Source organism: Prionailurus bengalensis, chromosome F2 (assembly GCF_016509475.1).
Source record: "Prionailurus bengalensis isolate Pbe53 chromosome F2, Fcat_Pben_1.1_paternal_pri, whole genome shotgun sequence".
NCBI lineage: Eukaryota > Metazoa > Chordata > Mammalia > Carnivora > Felidae > Prionailurus > Prionailurus bengalensis.
The window spans coordinates 37,883,487-37,910,389 of NC_057353.1; the positions used below are offsets into that span (position 1 = coordinate 37,883,487).

The following is a 26,903-nucleotide window of genomic DNA, read 5'->3' on the forward strand; positions in this document are numbered from 1 at the left end:
GAAAATAAAACATTACCTTTTATTTTCTCAGGCACACAAGTGATCTAGGGTATCAATTATCAAGAGATTTTACTGATTCACCTTTAGAATGATCTATTTTAAATCTTTAGCTACCATAGAAAATAGTTTGCAGCAATTACTTTGCAATTCAGAAGTACCATGTTATAATTTAGTTGTGAAATAAGTGAATAGTTTATGTTCAATATGCAAGGTTATTAGAACTCCTGAGTTTCAAATATCCTGTGGAATAGATTCCTCTCCCTTCTTTAAAGGCTTTTAAAATTAAAGAGATGACCATTAAAAAAGTTATTTCTAAATAGCTAATTATAACAGAAATCAGCAACATCTAATCTGAAAACCAGATAGTGTTATTTTGACCATCATTCTGATACCCTGAGTGGCCTCTGATTCCATCACCAAAGTCATCAACCTAGGTCAGTATCACTATTCCTGAGGTCCTCATATACTTTTCTTCTTCTCTGCAAATGCCACTTGCTTTTGAATAGCACAGATTTAGTTTACCATGCATCTAAGGATTTACCTGTATCACCCGGCACATACCTAGCTGCTTTCTCAAGCATTCTAAAGCTAGTCCCACAAATACATAAATAAGCCAGAGCACCTTCCCCAAGAACAGTCCAAATCAGCATTGCACATTAACACACACAGAAACGCCGGGAAATGCTTGTAGCTACACCACTTAGCTCAGTTACAGCAAGAACAAGGAAGAGTAACTAGTAAACTTAGCCTCTCAAGGAGAGAAATGTTTCATAGTCATATATTTGACCCTATCAAAGCAAAATCATCTTAGCAAGGTTTGCAGTTGGTTACAAAGTACATAAAACAAGAGTATGGGGAACAAACCCACACAGTCACTCTTGAACACAAACTCAAAACACACATTCTAATGACAGAGATTGGGTTCTGGTATTTTCATAAACCAGAGTACAGATTTCAACATATTTTGCAAATCATATGATCAAACGAAAATGGACATGAAAGCACGTTTAATTATGTACATGTTTTTAAAAAGAGGTGCTGTTTTAAAATAGTCCACATGACAAAATTTGGCAGAGTACATAAAATCATTAACAATAAACCAAAAAGTATGGAAAACTAGGGGAAAGGTCCAAAGAACCAAAAATAGAGCATATCTTTCATCAGACTTAGAAATTATGTATATTGTATGCTTTTTTATTTTTTAATGTGCATAAAGCAACTCTATGCTGCAGTTTGAGAAATCAAAAAGATTTTATTTTACAAACACACACACTGTATGACTGGAGGCATTATTTGGGCAACATAAAAAGATCCGGGAGAAACTTGTTGCTGCCATAAATCGGGGATGCGGGGTTAAAGATGGAGTGAATAAGGCATGGCAATACTTCGTACAACTTTTAGAGAGCACATCTAAAACCCAGTAACCAAAAATCAGCTGGCAAATGGCATGAATATAACGGATTATTGTTTACTTGGAGACCAGAAATAATGAAGAAAAGGAAAACTGCAGCTTTAGATTAGTATTTTAGAAACAGTAAAACCATACTATTTTAAGTAAAAATGGATGATTTTATTATATAAAATTATGATGGGCAGAATACAGAAAATTTATTTCTCTTCTACCTTTACATATTTAAGTATGAAACAAAATGCAACAACTGGGAGAACTCATTACAAACTACCAAAAGGGATTCATTTGGTGAAATTATTCAAGTTACAAAATGCTAAGTAAATAAATGCACTTCAAAATACATGAAGTGTAACACAAGTATGAAAGTAGTGATCGTAAATGATTCCTTTAACAAAAACTAACCAACAAACAAGAAGCACAAGAAAAATATTGTCAAGTTAGAAAAGAATAAATCAAACATATTGTTCACTGGGATTATTAAACAAATTCTTTTAAAAAATAAAAACACCTAAACAATTAGGATTTAAAAAAAGAATAAGAATATTCCAGTATTATATATATTTTTTTCTATCAATGAAAGAAAGACTGGAGGCCAATTAAGTACTATAGACCCAGGTGCCTCTAAGATCACTTGCACTGAGGTCTTCTTGGCATTGACATGTAAGTGAACTTCACCATTACCCAAAGGTGAGAAAATTTATGCATTATAGAGGAAAGGAAAACAATTATGACTGCAATAGGGCAAAAAACTTATGCATTAAAATGATTAAATGCAATGCATTCTCTAGCATAAGACTAGAATAACCTGCTCCCAAAAGAACTCTTTTGCACTTTAGTAAATCAGGGCAAAGGTTTTACCCTGAGGAAAAGGCAAATGGGAGGTCTCTGATAAGGTAGACTCTTCATAGCCAAAAAAGACACCAACCAGAAAATGTGCATTCATGTCTATAATCTGGGTTGTAAAAACCTAATCATTAAGTTCACAACCCATTTTAAAAACATAAGATGATAAATGAATACTACATATGTCATATGGATCATATGCCAAATTACTGTATGCTATACTCCTAAGTGCTATTAATAAATACACTCAATTCATGCTACAAGAGAAAGAATTGAGACTTAATTTCACATTTCAGAATTCCTGAGTCTTATCAGAGAAAAACAAGTACCAAAAAACAAACAAAATAAACCTACGTTATAGTAGGGCAAATAATACAAATTTGGGTATTAAGTCAATATTACATTTATAGTTTTAAAGCTGAAGACTATGGGGACAAATATATATGTAATTCGGTGGTATTATAAACATGATTTTAAAGCTTGGTTTTTTAAAAAGGCGATTTGATCAAACAAGGCCACCTGAGTGACATCTTTAATGATGGAAAGCCCATCATTTTAAAAGAGTAGATCTTTATCTCAAAGCCTAATGATGAATATAAAAAGAAAAAGAAATTTACTTTACTAAAATTTTTTAGTAAGACTGCAATGGGACAGCCCTTTGATGAAAGATCTAATGAGCGTAAAGCCAATGTAATGGAATTAGAACTTGAGTTCTAATTTGAGCCACCATCCATTAAATAATTTCCCTTTTGCCTTGCATATTACACAGTGAAAATAAAAAGGTATCTTAAGAGCACTTCAGTCCCACAATGTAGGATTTAAGCTTGTGTGAATAGGTGTAAATGGCCCTGCAATGATGCTTGCAAAAATACATTCAACCCAAAGTTAATGTCTATATTCTAACTAGTAAAGAAAAGGGAAGCAAAGTGGTCCCTCTTAAAACAACAAAACAAAACAAAACATTATCTTTTCTGGAAAGGACAAAGAACACCTAAATAATGTCATACATTTAAAATTACATACTTCTACTCATCATTGTAAGTAGGGAAGATGCAAACAACTACTCAGGGACTTTATAAATAAAGACACTAAGCAGAAAAATATTTGGGTTATTTCTTTGTTCGTAAGTACCCAGAAAGAAAACAATTAAAAAACACTAAAGTGCAGACCTATAGGCCATTGCGGGCATAATAAACGATAAAGAGGTGCAGCCCAAATTTGCATCTACGTTTACACTTACATATCCAGAAAATGATTCTTCCTTTAAAAAAATTGTGCAATTTAAAAACGAGTCAGTTTTGTTTGTGCCGTAATACAATTAGAACTTGTCTCTGCCCACTAGTAATGTGACCACTAGACCTTGGACAGCACACTAGCTCTTGACAATCATACATTTTGTTAGAGTCATACAATATTGATTCCACCTCCGGAAAATGTTAGGGTCCTCTTGTTGTAGAATGAAGAGCCACTGGTATTTGGTTGATTGCCTTGAACCAGAGAGGTTTTCAGTTCCATTTCACAAGCTACAATAGCTGCATTCAGTTCCACTTGAGCTCGGTGAACTACGTAAAACATGAGGCCTATACTTATAATAATCTGTGGACAAAAATAAAACATGACAGTTAATCATATTTTACACAGAAAAACATGGAGAAATAAATCCCATAAATATTTGGCTTAGAAATGTTTCAAACGGGATGCCTCTCCAACATGGTCAGGTAAGATTTTTAAATGGGTTACACACACTTTCCATTCATTCTTTCCTTGGCTGCTTCAACTGGGAAGAGAGGGCTGAAATCTAGAAGTAACCATCAGAGGATATCAGGCTAGCACACATACATCCTTTTTAGTCCATATAAATGATGTTTGCTTGATACAAGTCAAACTCGTCTCCTGGTACCAAACAGCTTCCTTCAAGGAATAAAAAAAATAAAATAAAAAAACAAAACAAAAAAGTCTAAAAAGAGGCAACAGCCGGCTAAACTTTATTAATGTAATTAATGTAATATATCTTTGCAGGACTATAAATGTCCACAGGTATTCCCAAGCCCACTTAGAGAGAAGCACTACCATTTACAAATGAACTATCTGGTGCAGCCAAACTTTAAAATATTATGAACCGCTTTAAAAAAGTGAAATGTCAATAAACTTCAAAAGAAATTAATAAGAGATCATGAACATGAAACTGTCTGTACTTAAGGAAAAGCAAAAACAAAGGAAAACATGATGATCAAGAAAAAAATGCCAAAGGGCTATGAAAAAACGCATTGAAATCAAAATCCGGTGCTAGTCTTGACTTAACCGCTCAACTACTGATGTGATTTCACATCACTAGGGAGGCTTCTCCCACTGTCCTATAGGAACCTGTGGTCTCTCTTTATATGTTAATGTGCTTTAACATTCTATATACAGTTCATCAGAATGTCTAGGCAGTACATATCTTCTAAACGGTATTTATTCCAAACTTCATTTGTAAGTCAGTTCTTTTGAGTTTGGAGCAAATATTCTCAGGCAACAAGGTTAGGACAGGTGATATTTAATGTCCCAGTAAGTTTCAAAGAAGTTCAAAGGCTACTCTAACCATAGTGACCCTAAAATACAACATGATATAAAATAATAGCCTATCCATAATTTTAACAGTTTTGTGGGAAAAGTATTCTAAATAGAAGCACTGAGGGTAGTGAGGGAAGTGCCGAGGCACAGCATAGTGGGGGTGGGTTAGCGAGGGGAACTTGGAACTTGTGCAAGGGGGGGGCACTAATAAATGGGTATCCAGTACTCAATAAAATTCTTACTTAAGCATATTTATTTATTTTGAGAGAAAGAGAAAGAGAGAGAGCAAGAGCAGGGGAGGGGCAGAGAGAGGGAAGGAGACAGAGAGGGAGAGGGGGAGGACAGAGAGACAGAGAGAGATACAGAGAGAGAGAGAGAGAGAGAGAGAGAGAGAGAGAGAGAGAGAGACTTACAAGCAGGCTCTGCATTGTGAGCATGGAGCCCAAGGCGGGCTTGAACTAACGAACCACAAGATCATGACCTGAGCCCAAGTCAGATGCTTAACCAACTGAGCCACCCAAGTGCCCCATAATTCTGAGCAAATTAGGTATTTTAAAGATGGGCCTTCAAATGCTGTATTTGCTCTCCTAAAAAAACAAGATATACTAACCGATATGTAAGTTTGATACCTATCAGTGTTATGGTGACACCATGGAAAGATGTGGAAAACTGATTTGGGGAGGGTGCGGGAGAGCTGCTGAGCTCTGCCTCAGACATGCTGGATTTGAGGTGCCTGTTGGATATCCAAGGCAGTGCAGTGAATGGGTCCAGAGCTTAGAAAGAAGGCTGAGCTGAAGATGTGTATTTGGGAGTCTTTATGCAAATAAACCTAATAGCAGCCACCATAATAACTGCATTTCCAGGAAGAAGAGTTTTCAGAGTAAGAACACAAAGCTTAGGCTAGAATCTTGAGGAATATCAATTGTGGGGTGCAAAGAAGAAGAGATGCTGACAAATGAACCAAGCACGTGGGAAAAAAAAAAATCAAAACAGCTAAGGGAAGAAAGCGTTTTAAAAAGAATCTTAGGTTGCTGGGAGTTCAAGTCAGATGACAACTGGAAAGTATATCTGATTTTGACAAAATTAATGATGACAGCCACAGAAAATAGGCTTAGATCTAGTGAAAAACTTTTTCAGGTTTCCAGTGAGGGTAAAATCTTTACATGGGATTCTCCCCAGATGCCCTTGTAGACCCAGGGCCTGGCAATATGTGCTGATTCTTTCCCCAACATACTACCTTATTAAAGAGTAAAAAAAAAAAAAAAAAAAAAAAGGGAACAAAAACCTGTTTTATAAAGTTTCCTTATGAACACAAAAGAATCAAACACAAACAAATGGACCAGCCTTCCACAGAAAGGCATCTCCTCTACCGTCAACTAGAGAGCAGGCTGAGAGCATGAGCAGAATACCAGACAGTTAGTAGATTTCTTAGATGGAAATTGAAGGGTTTCCCACTTGAAGGGTTCTGATTTTTCTGTTAATCAAGAAAGGCAATCTGTTGAGAATGAAGTGGAAAGTGGGGACAGGAGCCAAAATTACGAGGAGTGAAGATAGGTTTGCCATAGTCATTGAGGAAATGGGGGGTGGGAAGACAAAGGAAACGGTTAAGCTATGGGGAAATACTGAGAAACCAGAAGTTTTGCAATCATGAATTAAGTATTACCAATGTGGTTGTATGACTTCCCCCAAAACAACAGGTGCGAAACATACCAAAACTTGGATTCATCCAGGGTTTTGGCCGGTGGGTACACCGAAAAATACAGGGCATGGACAAGAGTAACTGAATTGCAAGACCACAGCATCTTAAGTTGGATTTTTGTACAAGAAATAGTTGTTCCTTCCTCTGAACATCTATTTTGTATTGCTTTAATTTTACAGACGCTGTGGATTCTATTTAGGTGGCTATAAAGCTCAGAGGCAGACGAGTGACTTATTTCTAGCAAATATGAGAAACCTCACGAATACACTTACTCTACTAACTTTAACCTAAGCGTCATCCTTTGTTCCCATGTTAGGTTCCCTCTTCACGCGGACTTCTTTTCCCTCTTGTTTTATTCTGTGTTCTTTTGTAAGCTGAATGAAATCCTTTCTGAAATATACTAAGTTATAAGGAACATCAACAAATAAGTCCGAGGTATAAACGTGCCTTTATTTTTTTTGTTGTGGCAGTTATTGTTGTTTTTATAAACGTCTGGGCTAAAAAATATTTGCCTTTCCCCCGTCTTGTAGCCTAAGCTGAAATTTGTCAACTCAAAGGGGTAAGAAGTTGTTGGAAAAAAACAAGACCCTATATTTTTAGAAGCACTACTGACAAATGCATGAACTACTTTGTTCTATTATAACTCCACTAATTATAGTTGAGTGATTTACTAAGATACATAGAAACAAAGTATCAAATAATGAAAAACTTATGAAAACTACTGATAATGACCAATTCTAATTACTCAAACATAATGTAATGGGAAAAAAGGTATTTCGAATGGGTTACTCATTTTCAGAAAACTAAAAAAAACATAAAATGTGCTTAAATGTATGCTAAAAAAAATCTGTCATTCAGGGGCAGCTGGGTTGCCCACTTGGTTAGGCTCTGACTCTTAATTGCAGCTCAAGTCATGATCTCACGGTTTGTGAGTTTGAGCCCCACATTGGGCTCTGTGCTGACAGCGTGGAGCCTGCTTGAGATTCTCTCTCTCTCTCTCTCTCTCTCTCTCTCTCTCTGCCTCTCCCTTGTTTGCAGCCACTCTCTTTTTCTCAAAATAAATAATAAACTTAAAAAAAATCTATCATTCATGGGGTGCCTGGGTGGCTCAGTTGGTTAAGTGTCCAACTTCAACTCAGGTTATGATCTCACGGCTCATTAGTTTGAGCCCCATGTCAGGCTCTGTGCTGAGAGCTGAGAGCCTGGATGGAGCCTGCTTCAGATTCTGTGTCCCCCTCTCTCTCTCTGCCCCTCTCTGACTCACACTCTGTGTGTCTCTCTCTCAAAGTGAAATAAACATTTAAAAAAATTTTTTAAAAATCTATCATTCAGGTTCTTTAAAATATATACACATACACACACGCATGATATATATATATATCATGCGTGTGTGTGTGTGTGTGTGTGTGTGTATGTACATATGTATCACTTTGTACAAACAAGTAAAAACAAAATGGATTCCCGAATAGGAAAAATGTTACAAATTTTTTCTTAAAGTAAGCCATTCAATTGATAAGCTTTATTTATGGCTCAATGTAAATATTCCTGGACTTACTAAACTTCTACTACATAAGCACAAAGAAAATCAACTCTGGCTTTATTTATCATAGTATTTTTACTATAGTAACTTAAAATTAAGAATAATGCTAAAAGCAAATTTGTAATATGATTAGCATACATTTAATAACTATAAATTAAACCTAGCAAGTGAAGAGACCAGGAAGATAAGCTGGCTATCTCAGTGTTATCTGCTCTGTAAACTATCGTCCTGGCTATGAGCATGGTTCCCACGGCCAACTACCTTGGTTCATGTCCTGGTCCAACCCCGTGCAGCTGAGACTTTAGACAAATCACTATCTACTGGTGTGCTGATAAACTAGCTCTTGGAGATCAGAGGTAGGAGTCTTGATTTGGAGCACCTGCCATTTTCCATAGTATAAATATTCCTGCCACTGCTGATGTCGCGAAGAGTTGGGGAGAGATGTACGCAATTAGTAGGACATAAGAAAAGGACATACCTTCTAGTGTTTTGGTAGGGATTAAATGAGCTTAAATATATGGCATATAAAGCTCTCAAAAGTTATTATCATCGTCTTACTAAACCATCAAAAATTTTGGTGATTTTATATTTTCATAAATCTCAGGAATCAAATATAGCACAACTAACGAAATGAATTTTGAACTCTTCCCGTTGCAACTGAAAGGCACTGAATAAATGTGCCTACATAACAGGATTTTTTTCTTTTATCAACCTTTTATATGGAATTGTATTACCCTAAACTATATTACAATTTGCATGGTAATAATAATCCATTATGCAAATCTTACTTGAATTTGTAATGGAATACTTCAGACACTTTTATAAAGCAATTCTTTCTAAAAAAAACCATTTTTTTCTACATCAAATTGTACTAGAAAAAAATTACATTGCCAGTATAATATTTTTTAAAAATACCAATTAGAGAGTTCAATAATTTGAAGATAAAGTCAGATAAAAACCCAACCCTACCAAATCTCACTAAAATTATCTTCAGAAACATAGTATTAACAACACTTCACAAAAACTCGAAATAGAGCAATGACTGGAAATCACTGCAAAAAGAACCCTATTTTTGTCATTCCCTTTGTTTTAAGAGAATTTTTAAGAAGCATCAGTTCAGTTCTATACACTTCCATATATCCACAGTTAAAATGTAAATGTTGTAAAAATATGAAGTATGATTGAAAGAACAAGAAAAGAAATAAAAAGGAAAAATTCTCTTAAATAATTCTCAGTGAAATCTGTTAGGTTTAAAATAAGCAATGCCATACAAAAAGAAAAAAAAAAAAAAAGAGAGAGAGAGAGAGAGAGAACCCTTAGCCTTAAACTCACCTGTAAACAAAACACAAAATATCCACTAACACTCTGTTCTGCAATGACATCTTCCATTGTCCGCAGGGTGGTACCCAAGTAAGAATTCAGAAGCTGGGTAGGAAGCAGTCCAACCGAAGATGCCATCAGATAGTTGGGTAAGGAGAGATCAGTAATCTAGAAGAGCAGATTAAAGGGAATGATTTCGTTATCAAGTAAAATTTCAATTTTACATAAAACTGTGTGTACAAGTCTTGCTAATGGTTTTTCCTTGGGAGTAGAAGGAGCTGAAATATTTTACAAAGCATTCTCATTTTTTAAAATGATTATAAAGGGTATACATGTAGAATGTAGACTGAGAATGAAATAAGAGTTTCAAGAAAAATTTTAATATTCCATGATTCTATCACTAAAAGATAACATTGGTGACAATCTTTTTCTTCGATGTAAATAAAATGTGCACACACGCGGATCACTCTGTAAAAACAGATTTGTAAGTTTTCCTCATGTCATTAGAAATCTTCATAAGCGTGTTTCAACGCCAGTGTGGTTACTGGGCTCTGAAGCCAGATAACCCTATAATGGCATGCCGGTGCTGAGAATTCAATGAACTCTTTTGTCTCTGAGAATCAGCATTTTCAGCTGTGACCTGAAGGTAATAACATGGTTGTTGTCAGGATCAGAAATATTAGCACAGTCAGGAGCAAATGCCTAGCACGGGACTGACTCTCGAAAAGGTAGACATGATCATTACTATGCAATTATGCTACCACTGTGTGGATATGGTACAATTTAAGCATTCTTCTGCTATGGAATATTTCAATTGCTTCCTTATTTGTTTCTTTGTGTATATGTGATTATGTATTTATATTTTTGCTATTATAAGTTAAAAAAAAAACACTCCAATGCAAACCTTTGTATGTTAACCTGTGTGGGAGTGTCTAAAATATTCCAACAAAACTCATCCTCTGGTATTCATGCCCTTATGTGATATTTTCCCCTAGAATGTGAGTTGGACCTAGTACTTACTCCTGGCAAACAGACTATGGCAGAAGTGAGGAGATGTTTCTCTCAAGATTAGGTTACAAAAAGAATGGACCTTCAGCTGTCCCTCTAGCAGGTAAGTAGCTCCATGGAGAGCACCATGTGCAAGGAACTAGGGTCCTCAAGCCCACAGCTAGCAAAGACCTGAGGCCAGCCAACAGCCACATGAGTGAGCCTGGAAGCAGATTCTCCCCCAGCCAAGCCTTATGATAACCAGAGTCCTGGCCAACGCCTTGATTGCAGGGTTGTGAAAGAAACCTGAGTCAGAGGCACCCAGCTATGCTGCACAGGAATTCCCAACCTACAGAAACGCTGAGATAATAGATGCTTATTTTTAAGTCACCCCCTTTTTGGAGTGTTATACAGGAAGAAATGACTAATACAATATGTATCTCCACTATTTAGGATGCATCACTAGGAGTAGAATTACTGGATCTAACAATAAAACCTGTTTTCCAAAAAAGTTCACACTGATTTACATATCTATCAATAAATAATGCATGTCTATTTCATCATACTCTTACCAACTTTAAGTATTAAACTTCAATCTTTCCTAGTTGATGGAGTAAAAATGATATTTTATGATTGTTTAATCTATACATTTTAATATATATTAATATTAGTTTTAAATATACATTTTTCTGTTTGCATTTTTTATGGCTTTCCTTGTTCATATTTGCCCAATTTTACTGGAATGTTAATTTTTTTCTTATTTATTCATAAGAGCTCTTCATATATATGGGCAACCTTTGTCCATTATATTTGGCAAACATTTTCCTCTAAAGTATTCCTTATCTTTTAATTTTATGTTTTGACATACAAATGTTTCATAATTTTTGTATAATCAAATATTACCTATCTTTTCCTCTGAATTTCCCCCCCCCTTTTTTTTTTTTAGCTTTAAAAGGTCTTTTTAGATTTATTTTTTTTTTACCTGCATTTCTCTTCTGATTCTATTTTCCTTTTTAACATTTACCACTTATTCCTTCTGGAATTTAATTAAAGGTGAAGATACAGCCTTATTCCTCCCCTTCTCCAGTAGCCAGTTTTCCTAGCATTACTTATTGAATAATTAATAACTTCTCCTATGATTTGTGATGTTTACTTTATAACAAATAAAGTAATTATATGTAAAAGGGTCTACTGGGAGCTCTAACACTATCCACTGACATATGAAATCTTATATTGAAACCAGACTATTGTAAAGACTATCAGTTAATATCTGGATACAGAATTCCCTATCCTGCAAACCCCTTTATTAGTCTTCTTTTTAAAAATGCCATAACTATTCATACCTATTCATTTTTACAGATACATTTTAGGACCATTCTATCATTCAAAAAGAAAAAAATCAGCAAATTTTCTACTGGGATTAAGGTAAATTTCTAAATTAATCTGAATAGAACTGAAATCCCCAGAACATTCAATTATTCTTATCCAGAAATGTGTCTATCATTATTCAAAACCTTTCACATCTCTTACTAAAGTTTGATGGTTTTATTCACATATTATACGTTTCTTATTCATTTATCTCTAAGCCATTTGTGTTGTGGTTGCTCCTGCTTTTAATTTTGAGAGTAACTTTTCTATAGCCCCATCTAGGTTTACTTGTATGTAAGAAAGTTTTTGGCCACTTTACTAAACTTCTATTTGCTAATGTGAAGATCTGATATGTTAAAAGAGTAACCTACAGCTAGTCTAACTACAATCTAATCTAATAATCCCGTAAACCCTATTTTCAGTAAAGCTACATTCATCTCTCTGCACAGATCATTAACTGGAGACGTGCCACTGCTGGTCTGGAAAGAATACTATAGTGACTGGCTAACAATTCAACTAAACAATCACTGACTCCATTTTGCCCAGGCCAAGATGTTCCGGTAGGTGCCTGCAAGGGACAGAAAGTAGGGTACAACTTCTACCTTTAAAGGATTTACAAACTGACAAGGACACATCAACTACCCCAGGAAGGGGGGCTTGAGAAGGACTGTGTGAAGCCTTAAAGAGTAAACAGGGATTAGTATGAGCTGCAGGAATAGGGGCCAAAGGGCAACCATGTAAAAAAAAGCAGCATTCGAAATGGACTCTGAAACCTAAATATGCGTTTGGCATGGCAAGCAGAGATAGGTGGGATGAGGAAGCTAAGGCGTTCTAAGAAGAGAACGAACAAGGAAATGTGATACAGAAAGTACAGGATGTATCAGTGAAGTTGGCAGTGAGCTTTGGATTGTTTACAGAGCACACGCAAGGGAAGCCTGTACAGGACAAATACTTGGGTGATACTTGTTAGGGGCCTGGAGGGAAAAGAGAAGTAAGTCTGTACCCAGTAGAAAAGTACTGGGGAATGTATAGTCAAGGAATGATGTGAATCGGGTGAAGAAAGGTTCCTCTGTCAGTTTGGAGTACGTATAGGAACAGAGACCTTTCTTTAGAATAAACGTCAAATATATAAAATGAGTAAATATGACAAAAAAATGAATCACAAAAACTATGATGCTGCAGTTAATAAGATGACATTGCATGTTTTGGAAGCTATCTTACTTTTTTAAAGTTTATTTATTTATTTTGAGAGAGAGAGAGAGAGAAAGGCAGAGAGAGAATCCCAAGCAGGCTCTGCACTGTCAGTGCAGTCTGATGTGGGTCTTGAACTCACAGAACCATGAGATCATGACCTGAGCTGAAACTAAGAGTCAGATGCTTACCCAACTGAGCCACCCAGGTGCCCTGAAATTTGTCTTTAAAATAAATATTTCAATTCCCAAAATGTCAGAATACAAAGCTTTAGTCCATAGTCTTTAAATGAAGACTTAATGAAGTAATGAAGTTTCTCTAAAATGCAAAACTGACATTCAGATAGGACATCAGTAATATCCAAATGGTGATATTAAGAACAGATCTCATAAATGTGAAACAACTCTGCAACTCAACTCTTTAGTCCTTTGTCCAAAGCAGAAAGCAAAGTTCATCAAACCCTTTTTTGACAAAACCTCATCCTAGGGAAAAAGCAAGTGTTATTGTTCAAATACATGCCCTTTCTGAAAAGATGTATATCCAAAGAAAGCATGCTACATGCTAAGATCTTACTCAGAATCTGCATCTAGCTCCATTCTTTGAAAATCATAATAAAGTGAGAATACTTGTTCCCAAAGAGACCTACCCAAACTTCTCTCGGTAAGTTCTTATCCACCAACTTCTTAAAAATCTGTCTGCTTGTCCTACTTGCCAGAAAGACATTAAATGTGAGCCCAGAATATTTCCATTGGAATTCCTGCCTATAATATCCTGGGATCTTGGCTCAAGATTGTTTTCCTACTCCAAAGAACTCCTAGATATCTCAACCTAGGATGCCATTGTTGTCCTATTAGTCGGTTTCTATGATCATAAATACTCCAGTAAGAGTTTTAGGGATGGTGAATGTTACTTGACTGACATCCTCCCATGCTTTTAATACTCTAGAAGCACCATAAAACTATATGCATTCCTGCGGGGCTTGAACTCAGGAACCCCAAGCTCATGACCTGAGCCGAGGTCAAGGTCAGACACTTAACCAACTGAACCACCCAGGTGATCCTATGCATTCTTATTCCCAAAGGTACTGGGCTTTTTGGGGCACCTGGGTGGCTCAGTCGATTAAGCATCTGACTTCGGCTCACATCACGATCTCACAGTCTTGAGTTCAAGCCCCGCGTCGGGCTCTGTGCTGACAGCTCAGAGGCTGGAGCCTGCTTCGGATTCTGTGTCTCCCTCTCTCTGACCCTCCCCCGTTCATGCTCTGTCTCTCTCTGTCTCAAAAATAAATAAACATTAAAAAAAATTTTTTTTAAGGTACTGGGATTTTACTTGGGGATGTAATTCACTTCTCTGGGCCAGTGGGGGTTAATGTAGAACTTTCTCTTATACAAAATAGATCCTGAAAACAAACAGCCCACCTGAGAAGGAAAAAACAAAACAACAACAACCAAAAAAAACAGAAAAAGAAAAAAAAATGCTTAACTCTGAAGAGCAAGAGCTGACTTATGTTTGGGGCTGACAGTAAGAGAACCTCTATTTTCAGATGCATCACTCGACTGCTTGTGGAACCTGGGGACTGCTGTCCTCTTAGGCTGTGTACTAAGTACCCTCGCCAAGGGCCTGCTGTCCTCTTAGGCACCGTACTAAGTACTCTCGCCAGGCAGCCCTGCCTCAAGCCCCTCCACTTTTTCAGTTTATAGCTATTTATACAACGGTTTTACCGGTTTTAATTTAATCCACTAAGAAACTTTATCTAATTTTTACATAGAGTATCTTGACATAGATCTAATTAAGAATATAAACGTGATCTACTGTATTCAGAGGAACTCAAATTTTATCCACAGTTCTATGAATCTAATATTAGTTTTAGTGAATTATGCTTTCCTGAATTTTCTTGGTTTATACAACATGGATGCTGTTTTATTGACAAGGTTGCATTAAGGTAAATTACAATTAAACACGTATTTAATAATATTATACAGAAAAAAATCATGAATCCCCAAAATATTTTTTATTTATTTTCTTATATAATTTATTGTCAAATTGGTTTCCATACAACACCTAGTGCTCATCCCAACAGGTGCCCTCCTCAATGCCCATCACCCACTTTCCCCTCTCCCCACCCCCATCTACCCTTAGTTTGTTCTCAGTATTTAAGAGTCTCTATGGTTTGCCTCCTTCCCTCTCTGTAACTTTTTTTTCCCCCTTCCACTCCCCCATGGTCTTCTGTTAAAGTTTCTCAAGATCCATATATGAGTGAAAACATATGGTATCTTTCTCTGCCTGACTTATTCCACTTAGCATAATACTCTCCAGTTTCATCCACGTTGCTACAAATGGCCATATTTCATTCTTTCTCATTGCCAAGTAGTATTCCATTGTGTTTATAAACTATAATTTCTTTACCATTCACCATTTGATGGACATTTAGGCTCTTTCCATAATTTGGCTATTGTTGAAAGTGTTGCTATAAACATTGGGGTACAAGTGTCCCTATGCGTCAGCACTCCTATATCCCTTGGGTAAATTCCTAGCAATGCTATTGCTGGGTCATAGGGTAGATCTATTTTTAATTTTTTGAGGACCCTCCACACTGTTTTCCAGAGCAGCTGCACCAGTTTGCATTCCCATCAAGAGTGTAAGAGGGTTCCCGTTTCTCCACATCCTTGCCAGCATCTATAGTCTCCTGATTTGTTCATTTTAGGCACTCTGACCAGCGTGAGGTGGTATCTCAGTGTGGTTTTGATTTGTATTTCCCTGATGAAGAGTGACATTGAGCATCTTTTCATGTGCCTGTTGGCCATCTGGCCCAAAATAATTTTTAAGAAAGGAATGATCAAAGGAAACGAAAGTGAGTACAGTTTGATCTTTTCATCTAATTACTATTTATTGATAAACTGTGTGTTTTATCATATATATATATCCTCAAAATACTTTATCAGTATTTCAGAAATAGTTTGAAATGGCAACTATTTGACCCTTGACCCTTGAACAAGGGTGTGAACTGTGCAGGTCTACCTGTACATGGACTTTTTCCAGTAAATACAATACAATACTGTAAATGCATTTCTCTTTCTTATGATTTTCTTAATAATATTTTCTTTTCTCTACCTTACTTTATTGTAAGAACATAGCGGATAAAACATTATTTGTATATAATAACATACAAAATATTTGTGAATTGGCTCCTTATGCTTCTGGTCAACAGTAGGCTATTAATAGTTATGTTTTCTGGGGAGTCAAAAGTTATTTATAGATTTTTGAGCGGAGGGCAGGGTTCAGTGCATTCAGAGTCAACTGTAGTATTCACTTCCAGAAATATAAAAACTTCAAAACCAGTTTAAGAAAAAATATTAACTGCCCCTTCTCCCTTCCTTTTCCCTCCCTCCCAAAATACCTCTCCCTGTGTCCCCTAGCTAGACACATCACTAGTCAGTCACACAGCTCATTCCTCCCTCATTCCCAAATCCAATCATTTGCCCTGTCTTGTCAATTCCACTTTCTAAATACTTACGAAATCTACCTACTGTCTGTTCTATTCCTATTCAATCTCTCCTCTCTAGTCTCCATACCCAGACTTAACCTGCACTCACCACCTATGCTAATTCCTGCTGAAATCTTTTAAAAATGCAAATGCAGGGGTGCCTGGGTGGCTCAGTCTGTTGAGTACCCAACTCTCAATTTTGGCTCAGGTCATAATCCCAGGGTCATGGGAGCAAGCCTTGCATCAGACTCTGTGTTGAGGTGAAGCCTGCCTGAGTTTCCCTCTCTCTCCCTCTACCCCTCTCTCCAGCTGCTCTTTCTCTAAAATAAAAAAATAAAATATTTTTTTTAAAAACTTTAAAAATGCAAATCTAATCCTGCTTTAACTCTGACTGCCATCAGAATAAGGTTCACATTTTTCAACAGGCAAAGTGCTTCACGCCCTAGCCTCTGATTATCTCATGCTTCAAATCACATTATGTTCCAGGCACATCAAAATTCTCTTGTTCTTAGAACACTTCTTGCTCTTTTTTCCTTTTGGGCCATTGTACATTGTTCCTTCTGGAGAGGAAATTCACACCTCCTCCCACTCCTCTACTTGGGCAAAAGTCCTACACTGTCTTTCACTACTCAGTCATCAGTGTCTCTAGCAAACCTTCCCTAAGCTTCCAGGTCTGCATTAGGAACAGCATTCAAGTTCTCTGACAGGACACTAGGCACTGTCACGCCCCAGTCCCCTTCACACTAGTGAGTAACCGAAGACTTCACCATCTGTTTGCCCTTCACCCCCTTCCCCAGACTATAAATTTTGTAAAGAAAGGGACCTATCTGTCTTATTCTTCATTGTGTCTCTAGTCTTTAGCAAGATGCCCATTATATATTATTAGGTGCTAAATATATGTTCATTGGATGCTGACTGTATCAACATCAGAACTGTTTATAAATGTGGAGACTTATGATAATTGCCAGTTTTTAAACAGGTTAGGATGCAAGTCTACTTGTAATCATCTGTTCTGAAATTAAGAATACCTTCCTCTGTCCCCCAAAAGGAAATCATGTTATAAATGGAAATTATCAGCAAAATGTATGCCATAGTATACCCAGAATGCGATTTCTCCACTAGACTGTAAGCACCTTAAGGGATTTGGGATGAACTTTACGTTATGGACTGCGATAACTCTAGCATCTAGAACAGCCGTGGGCACAGATTAGACACTTACTAGTTACTTATTAAATGAACACTGAATAAATACTAAAAGCATTTCCAGTAATCTCTGAGGTCAAACTAATGTCAAGGCTGAGACCTTCTGGTTAAGTAGCAACTGTGAAAGTACTGAGAAAGTCTTGGTACCAGAAAGAAAAAAACAAGGCAGGGGCTCTGAGAGACCCTACTCTAACAGCTGAAGAGGCTTTCAATGTACAGGCTTCTACTGACAAAGATGGTTAGGTCAGTAGGTCTATTTACAACGCAGAGGCCATCTTCACATACACAGACTTTTTCCTTAGTTTGATGTCCCTAAATGAGGAATTGTTTTTCATGGTTCCTAAATATTTTAAGAGTCACGGATCCATTTGAGAATCTGATTAATACACACACACACACACACACACACACACACACACACACACAAAACCCTTTCCCCAGAAAATAAATACACTCATACTTCACTGCATATAATTTCTGGAACACAGTCAAAAAGATCTTATTATAGAGTTGAAAAACTATATAGGCTAATTATTTTTACTCACCCAACAAAAATTTATCAAATGCCTTCTATACATAAGACCCAGCTCACAGCAGGGATACAAATACAAAGATAGAAAACCATAGTTGACTGTGTGGTCACTGTCTGCCATTCTGTGCCAAATTTAATAACCACAATGTTCATTACATGCAGTAAGAGGCCACAAAAATCATTTACAACATTTACTCACAATGTTATATAAGGAAAGCACATGCAGCCATCAAGGCAAAGACTAGAAAAATAAACACTAAAATGTTAATGACTGTTTTCTTCTTTGTACTTACTATACTTTGCAAATTTTACAATGAACACTGCTAAAGAAATATTGTTGAAGTAAGTTTTAATAAGACTTGTCTGCTTTTAAAGAATTTTTTTTTTTTTTCACCTAGGAAGGGGTAATAAGACATTCAGTATGTGTTTAAAAGATGCAGTAGGCTAGAGATACTGATTTGTGAATTGTAAGCCCAAAGATGAAGCATAAAAACCACAGAAACTGATGAGATAACTGAAGAAAAGCACAAAGAGGGGCAAACAGTTTCAAGGAAGTAATGGCCAGTTGTACTCCGTGTACTGTGGGGCCTAAGGGTGTGAGTTGAGGTGGCATCACATTTGTCAACTTGGCCATATGTGACCCTTCAGAGACAGACCCCAAGCTCCTTCAAAATACAGCCTGATCTCCATCTTTCTATTCCCTCCAAACTATACCACTGGCAGTGAATAAGAGAATTTTAACAGGGAGAAGAAAGGATCATTAGATACACTGGTACAGTGACAAGTATCATAACCCATCAACTATACTTGAATCTGTGGTTATATCCATGATACAGACAAAGAATTTAAGACGAGAAAACATTTTTTTTAACATTTATTCATTTGTGAGAGTGAGAGAGACAGAGCACGAGCGGGGGAGGGGCAGAGAGAGAGAGACACAGAATCCGAAGCAGGCTGCAGGCTCTGAGCTGTCAGCACAGGGCCCGACGCGGGGCTCGAACTCACGAACCGCGAGATCATGACCTGAGCTGGAGTCGGACGCTTAACCGACTGAGCCACCCAGGCACCCCAGCTAACGCATACTTCTTTAAAATGGTTCCAATGAGAAGTGAGCCAGGGTGAGGGGTCAGGCCGTGCACTTTTAAATTCACTAAGTTATTCATTTCTATTTTGTTTGCATTTTACTCACAGTGCACGTATATTTATTGCTTTTGTTTTCAAAAACATAATTTGTCAGGGGCACCTGGTGGCTCAGTCCGGTAAGCAGCCGACTTTGGTTCAGATTGTGATCTCACGGTTCATGAGTCTGAGCCCCAGATCTGACTCTGAGCTGGCAGTGAAGCCGGCTTGATATTCTCCCTCCCTCTCTCTCTCTCTCAAAATAAATAAACCAAAAAAACCCCCCAAAAAACAAAAAAACCCCACACTATTAAAAAATATATTTAATTTTGTTAAATACAAAGGTAAATAAGACACATAGCAGAGCATAAGGGCCTCTTCCTACAGTTGAAGGGCTCAGCTTAATGGTTGCTTTATTACAGTGACTGATGAAGCTCTAATACAAACTTTTTCTATAAAATGCCAGGCAAGAAATATTTTAGGCTTTGTAGGCCATAGGGTCTCTACTGCAACGGGGCCATTTTAGCTTAAAAGTGAGCCACAACTAATATAAATATGAATGACCATGGCTGTAGTCCAATAACACTATTTAGACACTGAAATTTGAACTTCATGTAACTCTGACATGCACAAAATAGTCTTTTGACATTTCTTCCGATCATTTAAAAATGAAAAAACCTGGGGTGCCTGGGTGGTTTAGTTAGTTAAGCGTCTGATTTCAGTTTAGGTCACGATCTCATGGTTCCTGAGTTCAAGCCCTGTGTCAGGCTCCACACTAACAGGGCAGAGCCTGCTTGGGATTCTTTCTCTCCCTCAATCTCTCTGCCCCTCCCGACCCCACCCCAACCCCCCTCCCCTGCGTGCAAGTTCTCTCTCTCTGTCTCTCTCTCTCTCCAAATAAATAAATAAACTTTAAGAAGATGAAAAAAACATTTTTGGTTTGTATACCATATAATATCAGACAGTGGACCTAGTCAGGGACCACAGTTTGCTGACCCCTGTTGTAGAGTCCTGGGATGATGTCTAATTCAACTATGTAGGACGGTGCCCAGAGCCTGACACGTGGGAAGTCCTCCATAATATTTATGTGATGCGCTATAGGGCAAGTGCTCTGAAACCAGAACCAAGAAATCTCTGAGAAATTCAGCTCTTCTTGGAACAACAATGGAATACTGGGTAAGTTCATGACTACCGTTTACTAACTGTGTGCTCTTGGGTTACTTTGCCACTTTGCATCTCAGTTGCCTTAGTGGTAAGATGAGGTTTAGGGTTGATATGAGCATCAAACAAGTCACTATGTGCCTGTGAGAACAGTGCCTGGCAGTTAGTAAGTGCAATACAAATATTTCTGTTAAATTACAAAAGAAAAAAAACTCTGAGTTTCAATGCCCTCCTTTTGGAATGCAGAGGATAGAGAGAAGGAAATGGTAAATAATGAGCAAACTATGTATTTAGTCACATCACATAACAAGTATTATTAAACACACTTTACAACAGAAAGTATGGCTCAAAAGAGTAACTATAAGTATCTCAAGACGTCACACTGAATACCAGGACCAAATCTGATTTCAAGGGTGTAATATCTGTCCTCTATATCACTCCACCTTTTAGGCAAGGATAGCCCCTCAAAGGACTGCTGTAATGATTAAGGAGGATCATGTATATTAATTTGTTCTGCAAACTGCAAAGTGGTATATAACATATGAATAAGAGAATCTTTCACGCTTTGCTTCATGTTTTTATTTTAGGTTTCTAAAATTAAATGATGATGGAAACAAAATTTCCCATGGGGAACTATGTAAGAAAAGGAACCTACAACACCTTTGACTTTTTAAGTTTTTCTATGACCAAAGTAAAAAAAGAGAATGACTTTTAGGATCTCCCTTCTGGCAGCTGCAAGTATCATTATGAATTCTGTTACTCATAACAACCAATTATCACATAATATTTTGGGGATTAAAATTGACATTTCACAGAAGGTAACTGCAAACTGTAGAAAAGTCCAGATGTCTCCAAGGGAGCATCTTAGAACAGAACTTACAAGACCATTCTAATGCTCATTAAATATAGGATGGGATGTTCTTCTTGTGAATGTTTTCAGTTTTCAACTTTACAGACAAGTTTCTGCTAGACGACTTTACTCTTTTAGGATTCCCGCTCCTTCTACACCTCCACCAACCGTCCTTCTCTATTAAGAACTAGTGTGTTTTCCAGCAACTGATAAAAAGGAAAACTTGGAAGTTGCAAAGCTACAGGCAAGACTTGCTGTTTGAATCTGAAATACCAATCTTAGAATGCTTGGGATTCAAGAAGTTAACACATCAAAAGGCACTTAGTAACCAAGGAATGGCAGGAGACAGGCTGCAGAGGTATGTATGCTGTGAGGGTTTGGAATTTATCCTGAGGGGAAAAGAAAACCCACTTGAGAGTTTCCTGCAGGGGAGTAACAAAATCAGATTTTTCTGGATAGAGAAAAAACTGGAAATCCTTAGCCCAAAGGCAAGGAAACCAGGTAGGAGGCTTAGACGCCTGAACCAGACTGATGGCAGTGGGCCAAACCGAAGTGTTCAGGAGGCAGAATCCACAGGGTTTAGCCAAGATTAGTTGTGGGGGAGAGAGGAGGTAATCAAGTGACAGAGTCATGAAGACTGCTACCCAAACACCCCAGTTTTATCTCCTTCCTGGCACACGCATCGCTCTTTTGAAATCAGCGCTGGCCACGTAACTTGTTCAGGCAGTGAAAGGTGGGATTATATCCAGATGAAAGCTTTAAAACCCAGTAGGCAATCCACTGTGTCCCAGTAACCAAATGAAAGAGGGTGGCTCTGTCAGCCTGGATCCCAGGGTAAAAGTGACATAAAGCAAAGATTCCCTGCCCCTTCCCCAAACCAAGCTGAATCTGGATCTGTCAACAGGTAAGCAAACCTTTAATTCTGAACCTACTGAGATGGAGGGGTTTTCACTACCGCACAATGTAGCCTGTCCCGACCGAAGCTGTAAGAAATGCTCATCCTAGGGGTGCCTGAGTGGCTCAGTCAGTTAAGCGGCTATTTCTTGATTTTGGCTCAGGTCAAGATCTCATGGTTCAGCTCCAGAGTTCGAGCCTTGCATGGGGCTCTGCACTGACAGCATGGAGCTTGCTTGGGATTCTCTATTACTCCCCCACACTTGTGTTCTCTTCCTCTCTCTCAAAAGAAAGAAAGAAAGGAAGGAAGGAAGGAAGGAAGGAAGGTAGGAAGGAAGGAAGGAAGGCAGGCAGGCAGGCTCACCCTAGAGGTGTGTCCATAAAGAACAGTAGTTAGAAGCACACATAAACTATAAGTCTATGTATCTGTCTTAATAGGCAGTAATAACTACAGATACAACATTAAAAATGGGGAGGGAGGAGCTTTAACTATTTCCCAGCAAAAACAATAGCTACATTTTTTAAAAAGGAAAAAATTTAAATATGTACTTGGGAAATTATATTTCTTATGATCTAAGAATTGATACTATAGAGTGTTATGTACTTTTTTCCTATTTCAACAGTTTCAAAAGTGGAGGGTCAGCTTGCATATCCCTTTTTAGCACAGACGGGAAGAGCAAAGAAATATGGTTAATAACAGACACAAAGCAAGGGAAAACCCCTTTTGTTCTATATGTTAACCATTACAATCAACTTCTGCCTCTAAAACGTAAATACCACTTACCTCCACCACTAATAATAATAATTGCTAACAAAGACTAAGAATTGACTATGTGTCAGGCAAAGGCCACCTTCACTGCACTAGCTTATTTAACCTTCATAACTCATCATGGGCTAATCAAGGACTATTTCCAAAGCCTATGCCTCTCATGATCACTATATCTCACTTAAAGTAAGCTCAGATAAATTTCTTTAATCATGGACATTAAGAAAATGAGTTTTAAGTGGAATAGAGGAGAAAGAGGGGGGAGGAAGATCTTTAAAAAGACAGGAAGGGAAAAAGAAAACAAGAGAAATATGCCTGGGAAGCAGGCAGCTGTGGGCAGTCAGAGGTTTATGGGGATACAGAGGGTGGAAGTAGAATGATGTTATAGAAAGCAGAAGAGAAAGTCAAACTATAGCAAAAATCAGTCTAACCTAAGCTTTCTTTTCATCCACATACCCTGGGTGAATTCAGTAAGCTTTTTGGTTGAAAGAACTACTAAAGCAGATAGTTAAGAATAACAGAAATGACCAAAGAGAAAGTAACAGACTACATCCACTGGCTCTATAACCCACCCTGCTTAGGGCTAGAAGTAAGAATTTTACAGTATAACGCACCTTATCAGCCCATCTTGGTTCCCAACCTCGGCTCCCCACCTGGTAGGTGAGTGACCCTGAACAAGTCACTGGAGGGCTGAGCGTCTGTCTCTTCCCCAGTAAAACTGTGCCAATAATATCTATTTCAAGAGAACATTTTTCTTTTTCTCCTTCTTTTCTCTTGAACCCACAGCACCAACTTGAGACTTGCCCCTTGTCAAGTGTGGTTTCAACTACATAATTACGTTCAATTATTTCCAAGCACAAACTATAACTTTTTATTCACAGATTTAAAAAGACATTATAAAAAAAAAACTGTCCTACCTTTAATTAATAAATATATAATGAATCCTCATTATATAACCAGGACTACACTACGTACTAAATATGCGATGCAGAAATAGAGCCATGGGTTGAGACCCTATCATCAAACCATAGTGCAGAGTTTTACTTTACCATTTATTTAGTACTTAGGTGCCCTTGGGTAATCAAATAGTAATGGTGACAAAAACCAACATGTGTTTGTTAAGCCAGGTTCTACTGCATGTATTTACCTATGTAACGGTCTCAATAATCCTATGAAGTAGGTACCACTACTTCCCCCATTTTTCAAATAAGGAACTGACCACCAAGTGGATAAGCAACTTGACCAAGGTCACCAGACTGTATGCAGACGACAGGCCTCTAGAGCACCAGTCCTGTGCTCCAAACTACTAAACAAGAGTCTACACTATACGCATAAGCACAGTCTCCAGGGCTGTTTTAAAGATTACAAATAATATTTGTGAAGAGCTTAGGATAGTAAGCACACAGTAGGTGAACAAGAAAACACACAAGGATGCAAGCCATACTGGAAAACAAAGCAAACGTTAGAAGGAAATTATGCGGGTTCCTTAGTCCCAACCCTCTTCCAAAGTCTTAGGACACTTGATCTATTATTATCCAACATAAGGTCAAAGTTCCATGTTTATACTTCATACTACAGATTGTTGTAAAAGGGAAAAATTTAAGTCAAAAAACATATCAAACCACCATAAACACCAAACTTTCTCTTCACAGAAAACCCCTGAGCTATCTCCATGCCTCCATGAGCTTCATTCTACAACCATTGCTGATGTTGGTCAGAATGAACATTAGATTTGTAAAAGACATTTAAAAAAAGAAAAGAAAAAAAATTCTTAATTTCATCACAAAAATGGGGTAGGTTGGTTAGAATTATTCTTTTTTTTTTCTTTAGATAAACTGCGAGTTTATTCATGTTGTTTAACCTGATGGTTACAGCTTGTTAAAGTTATATATTGCTTTAAGAGCGATTGGTGGTGATAAAAAATTATTCACAAAAATGAATCAGAAGTCATTTGGGCTTTAAAAGGATACCACACTCCTAAAAATACCAATTTTTATCTTTTAGGAATGGGTGGTTGGAATTATTCTTAATACAAAGCAAAATGAGAAAGTTTCGAGAGAATTTGTTTTTGAAGCAATACAATGTATCAGAATCACTAACAGAATATAAAATACATCTATCCCTATGGTTTTGAATGCTGTATCTCTTAACTTCCATACAGTTTTATTTAAGTCAAGCTGAAGGGCTGAGTTCCTAGAAATCTCTGTATGAACTCTTTGTAGTTTTGAATCATTGAATTTGGGGAACTCAGTAATCTAGTTCAACCCCTTCACTTTAGAAAAGAGGAAAGCAAGGGAAGAGAGAGTTAATCATTCGTTCCAAAGTCATGAAGTTTGTAAAGACTGGCTTCCTTTCTTCCAGTCGGATGACTCCTCTCTAGGAGTATTCCTATTCCTCAGTTGCACTGAGCTAGAGAAAGCTAAATTGGATAAGCAGAACATACCAGTATCGGGCAAAAAAAAAAAAAAAAAAGGTACGTGTGTATAAAGAAAAATATATGCTCACTAGGCAAAAGGTCATACGTCCTATTTTGTTTTATCCTCTACCTAGTGATTTCAAAATGAAGTTCCTCCAAAGAAAAATGAACTGGAGGATTTCTCCCTTTGCATTGTACCAAAGCAAACTACTTTATACTTTATGGAGAAAAGGCCTACTACAAATTTTAGGAAACTCTGTAATATGGAGTCTGAAGCTACGCCCTCCACTGTTTACCCAAACACTTCCTCTAGCCCCCGTGTCCTTAAAAACTTGAGTCAAAACCCGGGATGCATTTATACAGGCAAGAGGGAAAGCTAGGAATGTGAAGCCGTCACTCCCTGACTGTTGCCAAAGCTGCTACAGAAATAAGATGGCAAATGTATAACATGGACATTTTCATTCATTTCTCCTTAAAGTTAAAAGGACTCTTCGTTTTTAATCAAACTTATACGCCAAAAAGGAGTAGTTCTTTCTCTACCAGATGTCCCTTTGAGGCCCCGACTTAAAATCGGTTTTATTTGTGTAAGATTCCTCAGCGTGCGACGCAAAGTGATCGGAACTCCTGTTTGTCAATGTCACTTCTCTGTTGGCATTTGTCTGATGGAGCGCCCTCCCAGGGCCGTCACAAGACCGCTGGAAAACAGCCCTGGAAACGGATGGGGACAGCGGGATACCACTTACCGAGAACACTGCATTCTGAAGCCCAAAAGGTATGGGGGTCAGTCTGGCCAGCGCCACCACTTTCAGGCCGCTTCCTCCCTCCACCACGCGAATAACGGCGCTCAGCTTCTCGCTGCTCTGGATCCTGGCGGCCACCCAGGAGGTGAGGAGCCGCTTGCAGACCACATGGGCGATGAAGGTGCCGATGAGGACGCCCACCACCATAAGTCCCATGCCCAGCACGAAGCCGTACAGGTAGCCCGCGGCCACGTTGAGCACGATGTAGCCCCAGCCGCAGGGGAACGACACCACGATGAAGCCCACGACGAAGAGCAAGACCCCCAGCAGCGAGTCGAGGCTTTCCACCCAGAGCAGGAGGTGCTGCAGGTAGCGGCGGACCAGGGCCAGGGAAGCGAAGCACAGCGCGGCCAGCACGCACACCAGCACGAGGCTCCGGCACCAACAGGTGCTGCCGAGGCAGCAGCAGCGCCAGTTTCTCACCTCCGCCACGCCGACCACCACGCCGCCGCCGCTGCCGCTCCCGGGGCCGCCCGCCAAGGCCCCGCCCGGCGCCGGCAGCTCCGAGGCCGCAGGCGGACCGTGGCGCTCCAGATAGGCGCCGAGCAGGGCGCCGGAGGCAGCCGCCGCCGCCGCTGCCGCGCTCGCCCCGCCCCCGCGAGGGAGGCGATCCGCCGCGTCGTCCCCGCCCGCCGCCCGCGGCGTGGCCCAGCGGGCTGGCAGCTCGGCGCGGCCCTGGAGGGCGGCGTGCTGCAGGAGCCGGGGGAGTGCCTGGAGCAGGCTCCCGCCGGGGCTCCACATGCCTCGGCCGGCGCGGGCCCTCAGC

At 38.6% G+C, this 26,903-nt stretch overlaps 1 protein-coding gene across 2 annotated transcripts; it reads right to left on the reverse strand.

Moving 5' to 3' along the window:
* On the reverse strand, window positions 1-26,878 carry TMEM64 (transmembrane protein 64). Of its 2 annotated transcripts, XM_043601338.1 has the most exons (3): window positions 26,081-26,878; window positions 9,379-9,534; window positions 1-3,850 (listed from the first exon to the last, which is right to left on the reverse strand). In XM_043601338.1, exons 1-3 carry the CDS (start codon window positions 26,876-26,878, stop codon window positions 3,659-3,661), a joined length of 1,146 nt encoding a protein of 381 aa, XP_043457273.1. In that variant the 3' UTR covers window positions 1-3,658. The 2 variants fall into 2 exon arrangements, with proteins under 2 accessions (XP_043457273.1, XP_043457274.1); XM_043601339.1 differs by lacking the exon at window positions 9,379-9,534.
* Window positions 26,879-26,903: the final 25 nt, after the last annotated feature.